This window comes from Zingiber officinale, chromosome 11A (assembly GCF_018446385.1).
Source record: "Zingiber officinale cultivar Zhangliang chromosome 11A, Zo_v1.1, whole genome shotgun sequence".
NCBI lineage: Eukaryota > Viridiplantae > Streptophyta > Magnoliopsida > Zingiberales > Zingiberaceae > Zingiber > Zingiber officinale.
Window position 1 is genome coordinate 96,399,498 of NC_056006.1, and position 14,829 is coordinate 96,414,326.

Below are 14,829 nucleotides of genomic sequence, written 5' to 3' on the forward strand. Positions count from 1 at the left end.
CCCCCACGCCAACGCCAAGATAATTACTCCTCGCATTTCCATTTTTATGAAATTAAATAATAATAATAAACAACTCCACAATTCCACTCCCATCGGCTTCGGAACTCAACCCTGCGTCTCGCTCCTACCTTCCCCAACTACAACGCAACGTCTCCGTTCTCTTCCGCACTTTTTGATCGTCCGGTCACCATGTGAGCATGTTCCTTCTTTTCTGATCTTTTTCGTTTTGCAATTTTCCATCTCCTTTTGCAATCGGATTCCGTGAGATCGAAGCATCATCGGATTCGTCAGGAAAGTGGGGGCTTTATTATTCTTTTTTGTTTTCCTTCCCTTTTTTCTTAGTGGGTTATTCGGATCGATAATCCAGGTGCCGACAGATGAGGGCGTTCGGTTGAGGGAGCCGGGCCTCAGCTTGTTCCTGGTGCTCTGGTTACATGGCGTGATTCTGGAGTAGTAGTTGTTTGCCGATTTATGAAACGATTCCCTCGTCGATTTCGACCTCAGGAAGTCGAAGAGGGGAACCCTTGTGGATAGGTTAACGAGCATTCAAAGGAATGGGGGGACGATGCGAGTTCCAACTGCACAAGGTATTATGCGCCGCGCTCATGATCTGTCTCCTCGGCAAGGATTGCGCGTCGATTAACCTCGAAGGTAATTGCACATCTTAGTTCTGTGGATTTTTGTGTTTTGGTTGTGGGATCTTGAATTTGGTTTTCGGTAAAGGGTTGGCTCTGTTGGAGTTTCGTTCGAGAGTGGAGTCTGATCCTTTCGGGGCATTAGAGAATTGGAGGCCCAGTGATAGCATCCCTTGCAAATGGACCGGTGTTGGTTGTGTTGACGATAAAGTCGTTGCACTGTAAGATCATCTCGCCCTCTTATTCGGTTTCTCATGTTAGTTGTTATCTTGGCATCGTGCATGTTTTTTTTAGCGTATAAGAGCAATTATTTGACTTAAAGATGTGCTCCTCACATTTGATCTGATAGTAAAAGTCGTGTATGCATATTGACACGGAACTGCTGATCTCGCATAAGTTTTATCTTTGTTAGGGAAGCACAAGATCTGTCTCAGTCTCGGTCTTTTAGTAGCTCAAGCAATGATGCTGGGATCAGTAGCAAATCACTATAAGACTAAAAGATTACTCGAAAAGGAGCTACAGCCATCGTTTCATGGCTTCATTCTAGAAAATTTAGTTGTCAGTATGATTCTATTTAGATGCAAAGTTTACATGCAAAAAAAAAAAATTATGACGTTAATGCTTCTATTAATGGAGATTTCTAAATTTATGATCTCTAAATTTTCCATCTTTTTTTGGGAGGGGGACTAGTGTTAGTTTGCTCCAAATTCATAATCCTGAGTTCACCTTGCTGTTTCTAAATCTTTTGTACACTTTCCTTCTTCAAGAATGAAAACAAGCTCTGCATGTTCACAGGGATCTAAAAGGATTCTCTCTGCAAGGAACTTTGGCGCCTGAGATTGGGAAGCTCAGACACTTGAAAGCTCTGTAAGTTGCACCTTTTTTCCATATTCAACTCAAGATCACACTTAAATCAGCTAATTCAATTGTTATGATTTGGTTAATAGATCCTATGATTTTCACTAAAAATTTCATGTCGTTTATTTGCATGAGTTATTTACCCCCATCTTTTCATCTTCCTTAATATGCAGTGCCCACATTGGGTGCCATCAAAGAAATTTATAATAACTCCATGCTTCTATCATGTTTTTTTTTTCTTTATCTCTATTTGAGGCTAACACATTCTCAAATTTGTATTATTTTATTAATGCCGTCTTAATAATTATATTCACATGAAAGACAGTTTCTTTTTGAACATGAAATATATCAGCAAGTGTTAGTGGGAGGAAAGATAAAAGAAGAGCTGTATCACCAAGCTAGGTTACTGACACTTTTTTGTGATTTTTTGTTTGTGATCGTTAGATGTATAATAGATTTTCTTGGGACTTATTTTGCAAGCTCAAAGGTCTTTTTTTTGTGTGCTTGCACATTGGCCATAATTCTGAAGACTGAGTGACAATTTTTGTTTTTTCTTTTTCCATAAATTTCATTACATGCTCCTAAGCAGTTATCATCTTTGGATTTTCCTGCTATGATTATTTGTTTTACTACTTTCGGGCTTCTATTGTTACTTTAACTGATTTTCTATCAACAGTGTGCTTTATCAGAACAAATTTTCTGGAGTCATCCCTAAGGAGATTGGAAGATTGAGCATGTTAGAGGTGTTGGATTTGAGTAATAATATGCTAAATGGTACAATTCCAAGGGAGATTGGAGGAATGTTATCCCTCAAACATCTGTGAGCCTCCTGTTACATATTTACTATGTTGCGCATCAGCTAAGAAAAATGCTTATTGGGAAAAATATCATTTTATATTTCTTTCTGCAGCTTTCTCTGTGGTAACAGGTTCCAAGGAAACAGGCCGTTGATTGTAAATCGTAACACATACTTTGATCTGATGAAGGATCCAAACCTTTCTTGCAATATGGCTAATAATCTGAATCATATAAACAGGAAGGTCAAACATTGGTAAGTAAATATTTGTTTCTTTAAATGTCCCTGTAACCTAGCTAACATAAGTTGCTGGTTAGATTTTGTTTTCATTGTTGTGTTTGTTATAGCATATAAATTTACAATTTAACATACACCTTACAGCATATAGATCTGTTATGGTATATAGACTTATTTGTCAGACACATTGCATGTCCTACAGATAGGATCATCATGCAAAATCAAAAAGTACACACTGAAATAGATAACACAGGGAATGAGGCGGGATTAAAGTTCATGATCTACATTATGTGCCAAAAGGAGTCGAAGTCACTATGAACTCATGTCCTGCACATTGATACCATGTTAAGGATTTGATTATCCAGTTGCGGGGAGGAAAAACTCAAATTTCTAGTTAAGGGCTCAATTTATTGAATATGTTTTCATCGTTCTATTATATCTGTACTAGTATAGTTCCAAAGTATCTGGTTCATATGAGTTTTAAATACTCTTGGAAAGATTTGTGCCTTCTAAAATGTGTTCAAGCCTTTTAAATTAAACTAGTATGTGTCCTTAGTAATATTATAGAAATAATAAAAAAAGACAAAGCCACAAGAATGGTGGTTGGATAATTTTTAAATGATAATAAAGAAGGTAGCTGGAATTAGCTAGAATTACTTGATCCTACAATTAGCTTCAGCTGCCTTTTTGTGACGAATATATTTCCTGCTGCAGTGAGGAAAAAAAGAAAATTGCGTAACCTGTTCCAAATTTCTTTGTTCTTTTTTTTTTTGTGGAATTTGCTTCGACCTTTCCTTTCATGTACTTCTTAGAAAGAACCTCCATGTTATGACAACCATGGTTTAAAATATCGACCGTGCCGAGGTTTCGGTCCCGGACCGGAACGATATGGTTTCGGTATCGTATCGTGTTATGTTGATATAATTTCAGTATTTTTTAAATATAAATATAAATATATATATTAATATTTGATTATTAAAGATATTTATATTTTGAGATGTTGAATTTATATTTTAATATTTTCTCATAAGATAATACAATTAAATTTTTATAAAAAAAAGTTTAAAAAATAAGTAATTCTTAAAATTCAAAACTAAGTTTGAAATTATAAAAATAATTATAAAATTATTTGAAAATTTTAAATTATTTTTTAATATATTTGTAAATTTTTAATTTTAAAATTTTATTTGAAATGTTTAAGAATTATATATTTGTTTAATTTTTTTAGATTATTTTAAATTTATGTTTAATTTTAAAATTATTTTAAAAAATTTAAATTATTTTATAAAATATTTATTAAAATTAAAAATTTTGAAATAATTTTTAATATTTTATAATTATTAATAATAATAGTTTATTTATAAAAAATATATATTTAAAAAATAAAAAATTAACTAAATAAAAAAAAACTAAAAAATTGCGTTTTCGGTGACCCGCAGAAACCATCGCTATATTGCGATTACTATGGAGGGTTTAGGAATATATAATATTTTAATAGAATTTTTTAGAGTTTTAAATTAATTTTTATATATTTAATGGAATAATTTAATTAGGATATTTTTTAAATTATTATTTATTTAAATTAGAGATAATTTGATCATTAAAAAAATAATAACATAACTAACTAAATAAATAAATAAAATATTTATTATATATTTTTAAAATTAAAATAAATATAATATTTAATTAATTAGATAATTTAATAAAGCCTCTTTGAATTATCCCCCTCTACCATGGGAATTGTTTTAATTTTAAAAAATATTTAATTAAAAAATCAACCGTGGCGAGCCCAGGCGCAGTCGCGACCCCTCCAGCGTGGCCTTGGGGGGTCGTGCCGTGAGGATCGCGCGACCCCTCCAACTCGGCCGGAGGGGTCGCACGGCATGGTTGCGAGGGTCGCGATGCCCTTCCTGCGCAGCCTTTGGCGTCGCAATGCCCTTTCTCTTTACGGGCATCGTGACACCCTTTCTGCAAGATTGCGAGCGTTGCGACTCCTCCGCGCTGCAGGACTGGTGTCGGGTTCGTGCCAGTGCCGGTTGGCGGGTGGAACGAAATGTTTTGCCCGTTTCGACCGGCTTGGCACGAGATCTCAAACCCTAATGACAACCCAATTGTCTGAGCAAAGATTGACCCACTATCTTTTTTGTTATTGATCACTGTTGCTTGCTCAAGTAAAAGTTCATAGTAGATTCATTTGATTTTAAGAACCCCCTTGATTAGCTATGGTTTTAATATATGACTAAGTTATGGTCTCATGATTTATCACCATTCACCCTAATGAGATACTTATTAAATTGAATACCTCGTTAAGTTACCAAACTAGGTTGTATTAATTGATTCATTTAGGTCATACAAACTTTTTTTTAGCCCATATTTCATAAGGTCAGATTGAATTGAGATACCACAATATCCTCCGATTATGAAATCCCTGCCTAGTGCATTATTTGAATCATAGCATATTTCGTAGTTGGCAATAAAAAATTCACTATCACATTTCAGGTAGCTCAAATTTCAGTCAAATCCTCTAATTAAGCTATAATTGCATTCTAATATATAAAAATTCACTATCACATTTCAGGTAGCTCAAATTTCAGTCAAATCCTCTAATTAAGCTATAATTGCATTCTAATCTATCCATGACTCAGCTCCAAATTGTCCTGCTAACTTGATAGCTCGAACCACATGGATAAAATGCTGAAGTGAAACTGATGAACTCTCTCAATTGGTATACAAATTTTATATGATTTAAGATAAATCTACTAGATGCCTTTTTCCTTCAAAAAAAATCTAATAGCATCACTGCTGTTTTTTATCACAAAGTTATAATATACTGCTCATATCAGCCATGATTTTGAATTGAAGAATCAAGGGTGGCCTTATGTACTTAAATGGCAAGAAATTTGACTAGTTTGTCAACTGTTGCAAAAGCATGAATTATTTATTTATTTATTTATTTATTTTGTAAATAAAGAACCAATGATGAATATTCCTTGAATTTTATGATTCAATGTTCTATCACTATTCTCACCAAATTTGCTTTGAGCTGAAAAGGCTAACCATCTTTTTGCAATTGTCATTTTCTGTTATATATATGTTTATACTATTTTCCCAAAGGAACAACCTCTACACTACTGATAAAATTCTATCTAATGTTAGGGACTTCTGATCATTGATAGATAACACAATCCACTGGAATCAAGATCAATAATTTATATTGAAATTTAGTGTGCCTATTATTGGTAAAAGCTTTGTGGAAAAATAAGAAAAAAAAAAGCCAATTATTCAATCTTTTGCAAGTGATAATTTCTCAACGGAAAATGGGAAATCAAAAGGAACAGGACTATTTTCCTTACTAAGATCAATCATTTTACTTGCTTTTATATCGTTACATTGATTCTTTTTATATGTTGTGCAAGTGTTTTTATGTATAAGTTAAATGGGCGGATTGTGGACTTTATGTGCAAGGACTTACTGTGATTAATGTAACAGCTTGTGGGGGACAAGTTGGCAAAAACTGAAAAGCTCTAATTCCCTTTGGATCCCTATCAAAGAGAAGATCTTGCAAATCTTTGACATATTGCCAAAGTAATTATTCTTTTTTTCCATCTTTTATTATATCATCTTGTGAGAAATAGGTATTTGGCTGATGATGTATTCTTAAAAATATCTCAACTACAGAAGAGGTATTTTTTCAAGCTTGAGACAGGAAGGGGGTGCTTCTGATGATCAAATGGATAGAACAAGTGATGTAGCTTGTAAGTGAAAATGCAAACGCACTGTACTTTGACCAGTGCAAGATTTATAATATAGTAACCACTGTCTTTACTTTATGTAGCTGGATTTGGTGAGCAATACATTTTGACGAGTGAAGGTGTAAAAGTTGTTCGCCGTAGGTTGGCTGGAGAAACCAGGAACCTTCCTGCAGCTCCTGGAGCCAGTGGTCCCGTGGCACAAGTTGTCAGTGTCCCACCTATTCCAAGTGGTTCATTTCCAGCAGTACCCCTTAAACCTAAACCAACGCCATCTTCATCCTCAATACCTCCGAGCCCATCCGTATCTCCATTAATACCTCATCCTCAGCCAACACCAATTCCTTCTAATTCTCTTCCATCATATAAAAATTCATCAGGATGGGTGTACGTACTTATTACTTCAGTTGCTGCTTTACTTCTTGCCGTAGGAATATGCATGTTTATAGTGTATCGCAACAATGGGCCAACCACAATAGGTCCTTGGAAAACTGGTTTAAGTGGTCAGTTGCAGAAGGCTTTTGTGACAGGTAAATCCTTTGTATTCTATGCTTGATTGTTATTTCAATATTTGATTGACATGATAAGTACTAGTGTGCTACTATATCCGATAATAGAATAAATAATTAGTTTCACCATTTTACCTCAATAAGCCTTTCTCAAGTTGATATTGTTTTGTGAAGCCTATTAGTGATCTTAGCCATGAATGAAGGGAAGCTTTGAAGCATATTAACCTTCGAATTAAAATTTTAGATTGGAATTACATTCAAAATGGCTCTCTGACTAAGCAGTTTTGAACTAGGCATAGGTGCTTGTTGTCATGTAAATTAATGCATGACCTATTTCTTCTTGTTAACGTAAACAGGGGTACCAAAATTGAATCGCCCAGAACTGCTAGCTGCTTGCGAGGATTTTAGTAATATTGTTGTCAGCTTTCCAGAGGTTACTATCTTTAAGGGAACATTATCAAGTGGGGTTGAGATAGCAGTCGCCTCAACGACAATCACATCTGCAAATGATTGGTCGCAGCATGCAGAAATATGTTTCAGGAAAAAGGTTTTAATTTTTGCTATCTTTATTATCATTGCCTTCTCTCTACACTGTCATGTTGATTGTCGGTGCATTGACACCTTTTGTTATCTTGGGCATTCAGATAGATACTCTGTCTCGTATAAACCACAAGAATTTTGTTAATCTCCTTGGTTATTGTGAGGAAAATGAACCATTTATGAGAATGATGGTCCTTGAATATGCACCCAATGGTACACTTTTTGAGCATCTTCACTGTAAGTAGAAAACCATTAATTTGATTGGATATTAGTTGATGATTTATAAGTTAATGACAATCCATAGTAATGATGTTGAACTTTCTGCAGTGGAAGAATTTGAGCATTTGGACTGGAATGCTAGAATGAGGATAATCATGGGAACAGCCTACTGTCTGCAGTACATGCATGAGTTGAACCCACCCATATCTCATCCAAATCTCTCATCAAGCTCTATCCTTGTATCAGAGGATTCTGCTGCTAAGGTAATGATTCTTTGTTAGATTATAACATGGCTGATTATGTTATCTAAAAATACATGGATGAATAGATGCTGATATACATTAAATGCAGGTAGTGGATGTTAATGTTTGGAATGAAATTTTTGCCAAGGGAAAGACAAATGGTGACAAGGACTTTGATCAGCCTGGAAACCATTCTGCTGATCCTGCAAGTAATGTTTATAATTTTGGACTACTGGTATTGGAAGTAATTTCTGGAAAGGTTCCATATTCTGAAGAACATACGCAACTTCTTAATGTGGTGAGTTGAGACATCACTAACTGTATCTTGTATCTTTGTTCTTCTTTTTGATATTTTTTTTCTCATCATTTCTTTAGCCTTTTGAGAAGTTTTAGTGGAAATCTCATCATTTTGGATGGTTAGATATGCACTGTTGTCTAAGGTGTCAACTTTTTTGTAATAACAGGTTGCAGAGTACCTTAGTGGCAATGACACTGCTGACTCTTTGATTCAATCCACTTTAAAATTGCACAAAGACAAGGACCTAGATATCCTTTGTAAGGTAATCCAACATTGCATCAATCCTGATCCAAGCAAGAGGCCAAGTATGAAGGAAGTCACTAACATATTACGGGAGGTGATTACAATTTCACCTGAAGCAGCTACTCCAAGACTTTCTCCCCTTTGGTGGGCTGAACTTGAGATCCTGTCAGTTGAAGCGAGTTGATCTGAAATCCGTAACATGCTCCAAACACAAATCCTTTTGTCCACTTATTCACCAGCCTTATACATTCATAGCCCTTTGTAGTAGGTGGTTGAATGTGCATATACTCAAGGTGATGCATTGTCCTACTTTTTTTTAGCCATTACTTATGGTTGTGAACAAGGGGAGTTCTGCTGCAATCTGCGAGTTTTGTGAGAAACTAAGGTGTGTCAAAGTAGATCTCATAAGAACTAAAATATGTATAATCTTCGTGTTCAATTACTGCAGTATGGCGCATTCAGGACCAAGATTATATGGCCGGAGTGTATATTCTTAAATTCCTTTATGAACTCGATCTTTAATTTGTAAGACTATTAGAGTGTTGTGCTTGTGGCAAACTGAATTCTTGTTGAAGGCTACTGAAGCCCACCCGTTTGCTTGAGTAGGGTATTCTTTTGACACGAATGCTGATTTGGTTCTTGGAGCTTTGATTTCAAATGGAATTGCAGAGTTTCTCTATCCAAGTCAAAACTATTGTTTCTATGTAAAATTTTTTTAATGGTATCGAATCTGGAAAATAACAACATAACTGACACAAAGTATCCCTATCCGATGCTGGCGGTGGTTTTCGATACAGGAGGCGACTCGCACATGAGGTGTTTTAATCCAGGCTTCAGCTCGTTGATGCAGAATTCTTCGTACTCCTTTTCATCCCCAGCCTTCTTTTTCACCTCAACCACGACCATTGAAGGGGTTAACTCATATATCTCCACGCAAATCGTCAAGGGGCCCTTCTCCCCCTCCCTCGTCCCTTCCAAGAAGACCCTGCAATCCTTCCCTCTAACCTTGAAGCCTGCGACATTCGCAATCTCCTCTAGTTTCGCTACGATCTTCGGCGCAGGCTCCTTGGACAGAAACCTGGTCATCTCCCCGGTTTCTTCAAACAATCCAGAGAGGTCGAATCCCTCGGAGAAAGAAATGATATCGAATGCCGTAAGGCTCGGCGGCCTCGGCAGACCTAGCGGCTCTCGATGATCGTCTGAAAAGGAAGCCGGACAGGAAGCGACTGAGCAGTCGGACTCGGACCCTGATTCGTGGTCATTTTGCGATCGGCCGTCTTCTTCCGGTTCGGCTATGCTGTGCAGTTCGTTGTCTTCGATATAGAATCGGACGTGGCGGAACCCTTTTTTGAACCAGGAATTCTCCATTATCTCGGGGATGGTGATCCGGGTTTGGGGATTAACATCGAGAAGGCGGTGTAAGAGATCGGTGAGTTCCTGCGAGAACCACCGGGGGCACCTGAAGACGCCGCTGTAGATCTTGCGGTACATGGCCACGACGCTTCGGTCGTAGAAGGGTAGGTGGCCGGCCATTAGCAGGAAGAGAATGACGCCGCACGACCAAATGTCAACTCTGGCACCGTCGTAGCCTCGCTGGGAGAGGACCTCGGGCGCGACGTATGCCGGGGTTCCGCAGAAGGTGTGGAAAAGGCCGTCGCTCCGAATCTGGTTGGCGACGGCGGAGAGCCCGAAGTCGGAGACTTTTAGGTCACCTTTCTCGTCCAGGAGGAGGTTTTCCGGCTTGAGGTCGCGGTGGTAGACACCGCGAGCGTGGCAAAAGGCCACGGCGGAGATGAGCTGCTGGAAGTAGCGGCGGCCGGTGTCCTCGCAAAGGCGGCCCTTGGAGACCACGGAGAAGAGCTCGCCGCCGCCGACGAACTCCATGATGAAGTAAATCTTGGTCTTAGTAGCCATGACCTCGAAGAGCTCGACGATGTAGGGGTGGCGCACGCGGCGGAGGATGGAGATCTCGCGCTTGATGTGCGCCACGAGTCCTCCCTTGAGGATCGACTCCTTGTCCAGGGCCTTGATGGCGACGAGCTCGTCGGTGCGCACGTTGCGGCCGACATAGACCTTGGCGAAGGTTCCAGAACCTAGGAGCTTCCCGACTTCGAACCGCCCGAGAAGGAGCCGTTTGCCTCTTCCGCCGCCACCTTTCTCGCCCATCGCCTCCCGCTCGTTCGCCGCCTTCGTTGCGGCCGGCTCCGCCATCGGGGACGGGAGAGATTCCAATCTCGTTTCTTTCCAATCCTTAGCCCCGAAGCATTAAATTTGGTGATCGCTCGATTGGAAAGATTTGCGCGTCTGCGGGCGTCGCGACGGCAGTCTGTCGCTTTCTCACGGTTCCTTCTTCCCCGTTTCCCACCGTGTTTGTTCTGTCACTATTTTTCATTTTTTTTCTTTATATATATATCAAATAAATTCGAAGAATTAATAAAACAAAGTCGCTGCCCCGTCAACAAAACTCTGTTTTCTACTACCCACGCGCCAAAAAACAAAAACAAAAACAAAAAAACATGTGTAATAAATAATCTGAGAGCGCGAAAATGACGACGTTTTCAATTGTGTGAGGATCTAACTGTAGTCGGTCAAACAAGGCCGCCCGTTTCTTCTGAGCGGAATAATCAATGATTCGTGTCGGCTTTATGCCACGCGTGATACGTAAGCGATATAATTTTGGACGGTGATTTTAGGTTATGAATAAATTTGGAAAATGCGGGTGAGAATTTGATTAATTCGATTAATTCAGTTAATTTAATATTAATTTTATATAATTTTTTTTATTATTATTTTAAATAAATTTAGTTAATTCAGTATTAACTGAAATAATTAATTTGATTAATTCAATTATAGTAAACTTTTGATTTGATTCGATTAGTCAACACTAAATCGATTTTCGATTAATTTATGGATCGAATTAACCGAATGCTCACCCCTAACTATAGGACAAAGCTATATTCACTTAAAGAGATAAGCCGGAGATAAACTTGATGTTTCACTTGGGATATAGTTTAGGTTGGTTCAATATATATATTCATGGTAGTCGTCCCGAGCCATATTAGTAAGGGTTTTTTTAGCAATATACTTTGATTCATGAATTGGTTAAGTATGACGAAGTGATATTATCAAAGTTCTACAAGGCAATATAATAGCGTCAAAGTTTTGCGGAACAATATACTGTCGAGTTCTATCTCCGCAAATTGGTTAAGTATGACAAAGGGATATTATCAAAGCTCTATGGGACAATAGCGTCAAAGTTTTGCAGAACGATACAATTTGCTCCTAAGTAATATGATGTAATTCTCCCGAACAATATAACTAGGTTCATTGCAGAATAACATATGGAGTTTTCTACATAGCAATAATGATAGAGTTTCGCATGACAATATTACTAAAAGTCTGCCGAACAATAAGGCTAAGTCTGGTAGAATAATGTTATGGAGGTTTCCACATAACAATAATCCTGAAAGTCTATCAAGCAATATCGTTAAGCTCCCCTTAGCAATATAGTATTGCATATTGGTACTTGAGGGAGTCTTCCACTGGGCAAGGATGATATCTTCCTTTGTTAAAGTGATTCTTTCATCATGTACCAAGTGTTATGAAGCTTCTATCAACATGTGGTGATGATTGAATGGAGAGGTGTCAAAAGTAGCTCATTTGATAACTTTCTCATCTTATGTGGCGAGCAATCAATGAGGAAGCAAGTAGTAGGTGTCAAAGACGGGTCCCCTGATTCCTTTCTTATCTTATGTGGCGATCGATCAATTGAGAAACAAGTAGTGAGTGTCGGAGACGGTTCCATTGATTCCTTCCTCATCTTACATGGAGATCGGTAAATGGAGAAACGGTATATAATGGATTACTAGAAACCTCAATCTCACTCTGGCGGAAAGAGGTAAAAGGGCGCGAAGGTGGATGACGTGTAGATTCCTTTCAAAGGTCTATTTAAGCACAGGTAAGATATAAGGTACGTCGGTCTTCTTATTCTCGCAAGTGGAGATGACTTTTCTCCACCCAACTCTTTCTTCTTTGTCGGTAACTGACTTGAACATCGAAAGAGCTGTGCTAACAAACTGACCCAAGCTTAACCTGTGTTACATCACAGGATGTTGAATCTCATGAGTTGGAACGTGGATCTAACGGCATCTCCAATATAATGTTTGTAAAAGGTTTATAAAATTTTTTTAAAAAATTGAATAAAAAAAATTGTACCATTATAGAGATGAGATTTAAAATTTGTTATTTAAAAGTAATAATGAATTTTTTTTGTTTTAAAATTAATATAATATATATGAAGTCATGTAATTATATGATATGAATTTGACTATAAAAAAATTTTAGAACTCTAATTATTATAAATGTTTCAATAAATTTTTATAACATTCATATGAGATACTGAAATCATAAAAAAAAAATTGATTTAGAGCTCTGAAGATTAGAAATGCTCTAAGCTTTATGTAAAGAAGATACATGGAAGTGAAAAACAGAGGCCACTATATATAATTAAATAAATAAATTTAAACAGTATTACATAATTTTGATCATGTAGAGTTCATAAAATAATATTCATGAATATAGTTTAAGTGTTTTGCACGTGAATAAAGTTAATTAGTTTTGTTGACAAATATTATTCACGATATTCATACATAAATAATTTTTTTAAATGAGCCAATAAGGTCAATCGCTTAAAACTATAAAAATTTTCAACAAACAAATAAATTTAATATGAGAGTTTGAACAAATATCAGAATAATCTTAAGTTATCCTCCAGACATAGCATATATAATGGACATATAACATCTTTAACATAATAACCAAGGATCGATTCTTAAGAATTAATGATCTAAAATTTATTTCATCACGCACCTGACATTTGTGTATCTATATGTATCTCTCTTCATATTCATAAGACCGTCATTAAGAAACCGTTAATATAACCGATCTACATTAAATAATTTTAAGTTAGTAAAAAAACTCAAACTTGAAGAACCATGTCCACGACTTGATTAATTTTAAACTTGATTCAATTCAATTACTTTATTAAACATATATAAATTGACACCAGAGTAAAAGTCGCCATCTAATTTGATAAATCCAAAAAATATTAAAAATAGATAGTACAAAGCCTTATATAATTAATTATAAAAAAAGTTTAAATCTTAAATTGGAAAGATAAAAAACTAAATTGAACTAAATGTTATAAACAATAATTCTAATAAAATTATATAATCTAACATCCCCCATCAAACTTACGATGCTACAATCACAAGCATTGAGAGTTTGTTAGACAAAAATCGGAAGCGCGAAGCTGAATGAGTCTTGGTAAACATATCTGCTATTTACAATGAGGAAGGAATAAAAGGTAGTGTGATAGTGCCAAACTGTAGATGGTGACGAGTGAAATGACAATCTATCTCAATATGCTTCGTTCTCTCATGAAAAATTATATTGCGTGTAATCTGAATGATTTTCACAATGAAGAGCGGTAGGTTTCTGAAGAAAATTTTCCATATTTACAAGGAACAAACGTAACTAAACAATCTCATAAGTGGTGGAAGTCATAGCACGATACTCAGCTTCTATGGAGGATCTGGAAATACAATCTTTTTCTTATTCTTCCAAGAGATAAGAAAATCTCCAAGAAAAATACAGAAGCTGATAGTCGACTTCTAATCCGTAAGATCACCCGCTCAATCAGTATCAAAGAATGCATAGAGCTTTAATGAGGAGGTTGAAGAAAATAAAAGACTCCGAAACTGAGTTCTCCAAAGAATCGAAGAATGTGAAGAACAACAACCTAATGAACTGTGGTTGATGTAGTGACAAATTGACTAACCACATGTACAACATATGCAATATCAAGACGAGTCATAGTGAGATAAACTAAGTTTACCACAACTGTACGATAAAGGTTAGGATCTGGCAAATGAGAACCATCTGATGGAGAATACCTAGCAATAGTCTCAAGGGGAGTATCCGAGTATCAACTATCCTATTGTTAGTGAGACGTGTATGCTCAAATAGATTAGCTATGTACTTTGACTGAGATAAGAGATAACCTTTAAGTGAAGAGGCGATCTCGATCCTTAGAAAATAGCGTAGTAAACCTAAGTCTTTTATAGCGAAACAACTGTTGGTGCAAGAAGCACTAGACGATCAAACCTATATTTTGATAATGGAAAAGGATTCAAAAGTTAAGATGTCTTGTTGTTTAACAAGCGTGATTGAGCTTGCAGGAAAGTCCTAGTGGATTCAAGGCAGATAGAAAACCCTAGGGGAGGTAACCCTAGGTCCTAGGGGATAGTAACCCTAGGTTATGGAAAGCCCTAGGAGAAGGTAACCCTAAGTCTTAGGGTGTGGTAACCCTAGGTTATGGAAAACCCTAGGGGGTGGTAACCCTAGGTCATAGAGGCAGTAGCCCTAGGTGATGGAAAGTCCTAGCTGCGGTTAGGCAGGTGGAAAACCTTAGGGGGTGGTAATCCTAGGTCATAGAGGGTGAT

At 36.8% G+C, this 14,829-nt stretch overlaps 2 protein-coding genes across 3 annotated transcripts; one reads left to right on the plus strand and one right to left on the minus strand.

Annotated features, from left to right (window-relative positions):
- Nucleotides 1-36: 36 nt before the first annotated feature.
- On the plus strand, nt 37-8,860 carry LOC122032285 (protein MALE DISCOVERER 2-like). Of its 2 annotated transcripts, none has more exons than XM_042591564.1 (14): nt 37-191; nt 368-651; nt 724-856; nt 1,431-1,502; nt 2,170-2,313; nt 2,404-2,544; nt 6,016-6,111; nt 6,205-6,281; nt 6,362-6,805; nt 7,141-7,331; nt 7,429-7,561; nt 7,652-7,806; nt 7,895-8,083; nt 8,250-8,860. In XM_042591564.1, the coding sequence occupies exons 2-14, from the start codon at nt 555-557 to the stop codon at nt 8,508-8,510; spliced, it is 2,133 nt and encodes a 710-aa protein (XP_042447498.1). In that variant the 5' UTR covers nt 37-191; nt 368-554; the 3' UTR covers nt 8,511-8,860. The 2 variants fall into 2 exon arrangements, with proteins under 2 accessions (XP_042447498.1, XP_042447499.1); XM_042591565.1 differs by having other exon boundaries at nt 68-191; nt 343-651.
- A 94-nt stretch (nt 8,861-8,954) lies between these two features.
- Nucleotides 8,955-10,592, minus strand: LOC122032286 (CBL-interacting serine/threonine-protein kinase 12-like). Its single transcript, XM_042591566.1, has one exon. The coding sequence runs from the start codon at nt 10,535-10,537 to the stop codon at nt 9,092-9,094; it is 1,446 nt and encodes a 481-aa protein (XP_042447500.1). The 5' UTR covers nt 10,538-10,592; the 3' UTR covers nt 8,955-9,091.
- Nucleotides 10,593-14,829: the final 4,237 nt, after the last annotated feature.

What these genes read in the sequence shown, in the direction of transcription:
- LOC122032285 (XM_042591564.1), top strand. Translation starts at nt 555, where the DNA reads ATGGGGGGACGATGCGAGTTCCAACTGCACAAGGTATTATGCGCCGCG. An exon ending in GACGATAAAGTCGTTGCACT is followed by an intron (nt 857 to 1,430) that starts GTAAGATCATCT and finishes GCATGTTCACAG; the next exon opens with GGATCTAAAAGGATTCTCTC. An exon ending in ATGTTATCCCTCAAACATCT is followed by an intron (nt 2,314 to 2,403) that starts GTGAGCCTCCTG and finishes TTCTTTCTGCAG; the next exon opens with CTTTCTCTGTGGTAACAGGT.
- LOC122032286 (XM_042591566.1), bottom strand. Translation starts at nt 10,537, where the DNA reads ATGGCGGAGCCGGCCGCAACGAAGGCGGCGAACGAGCGGGAGGCGATG.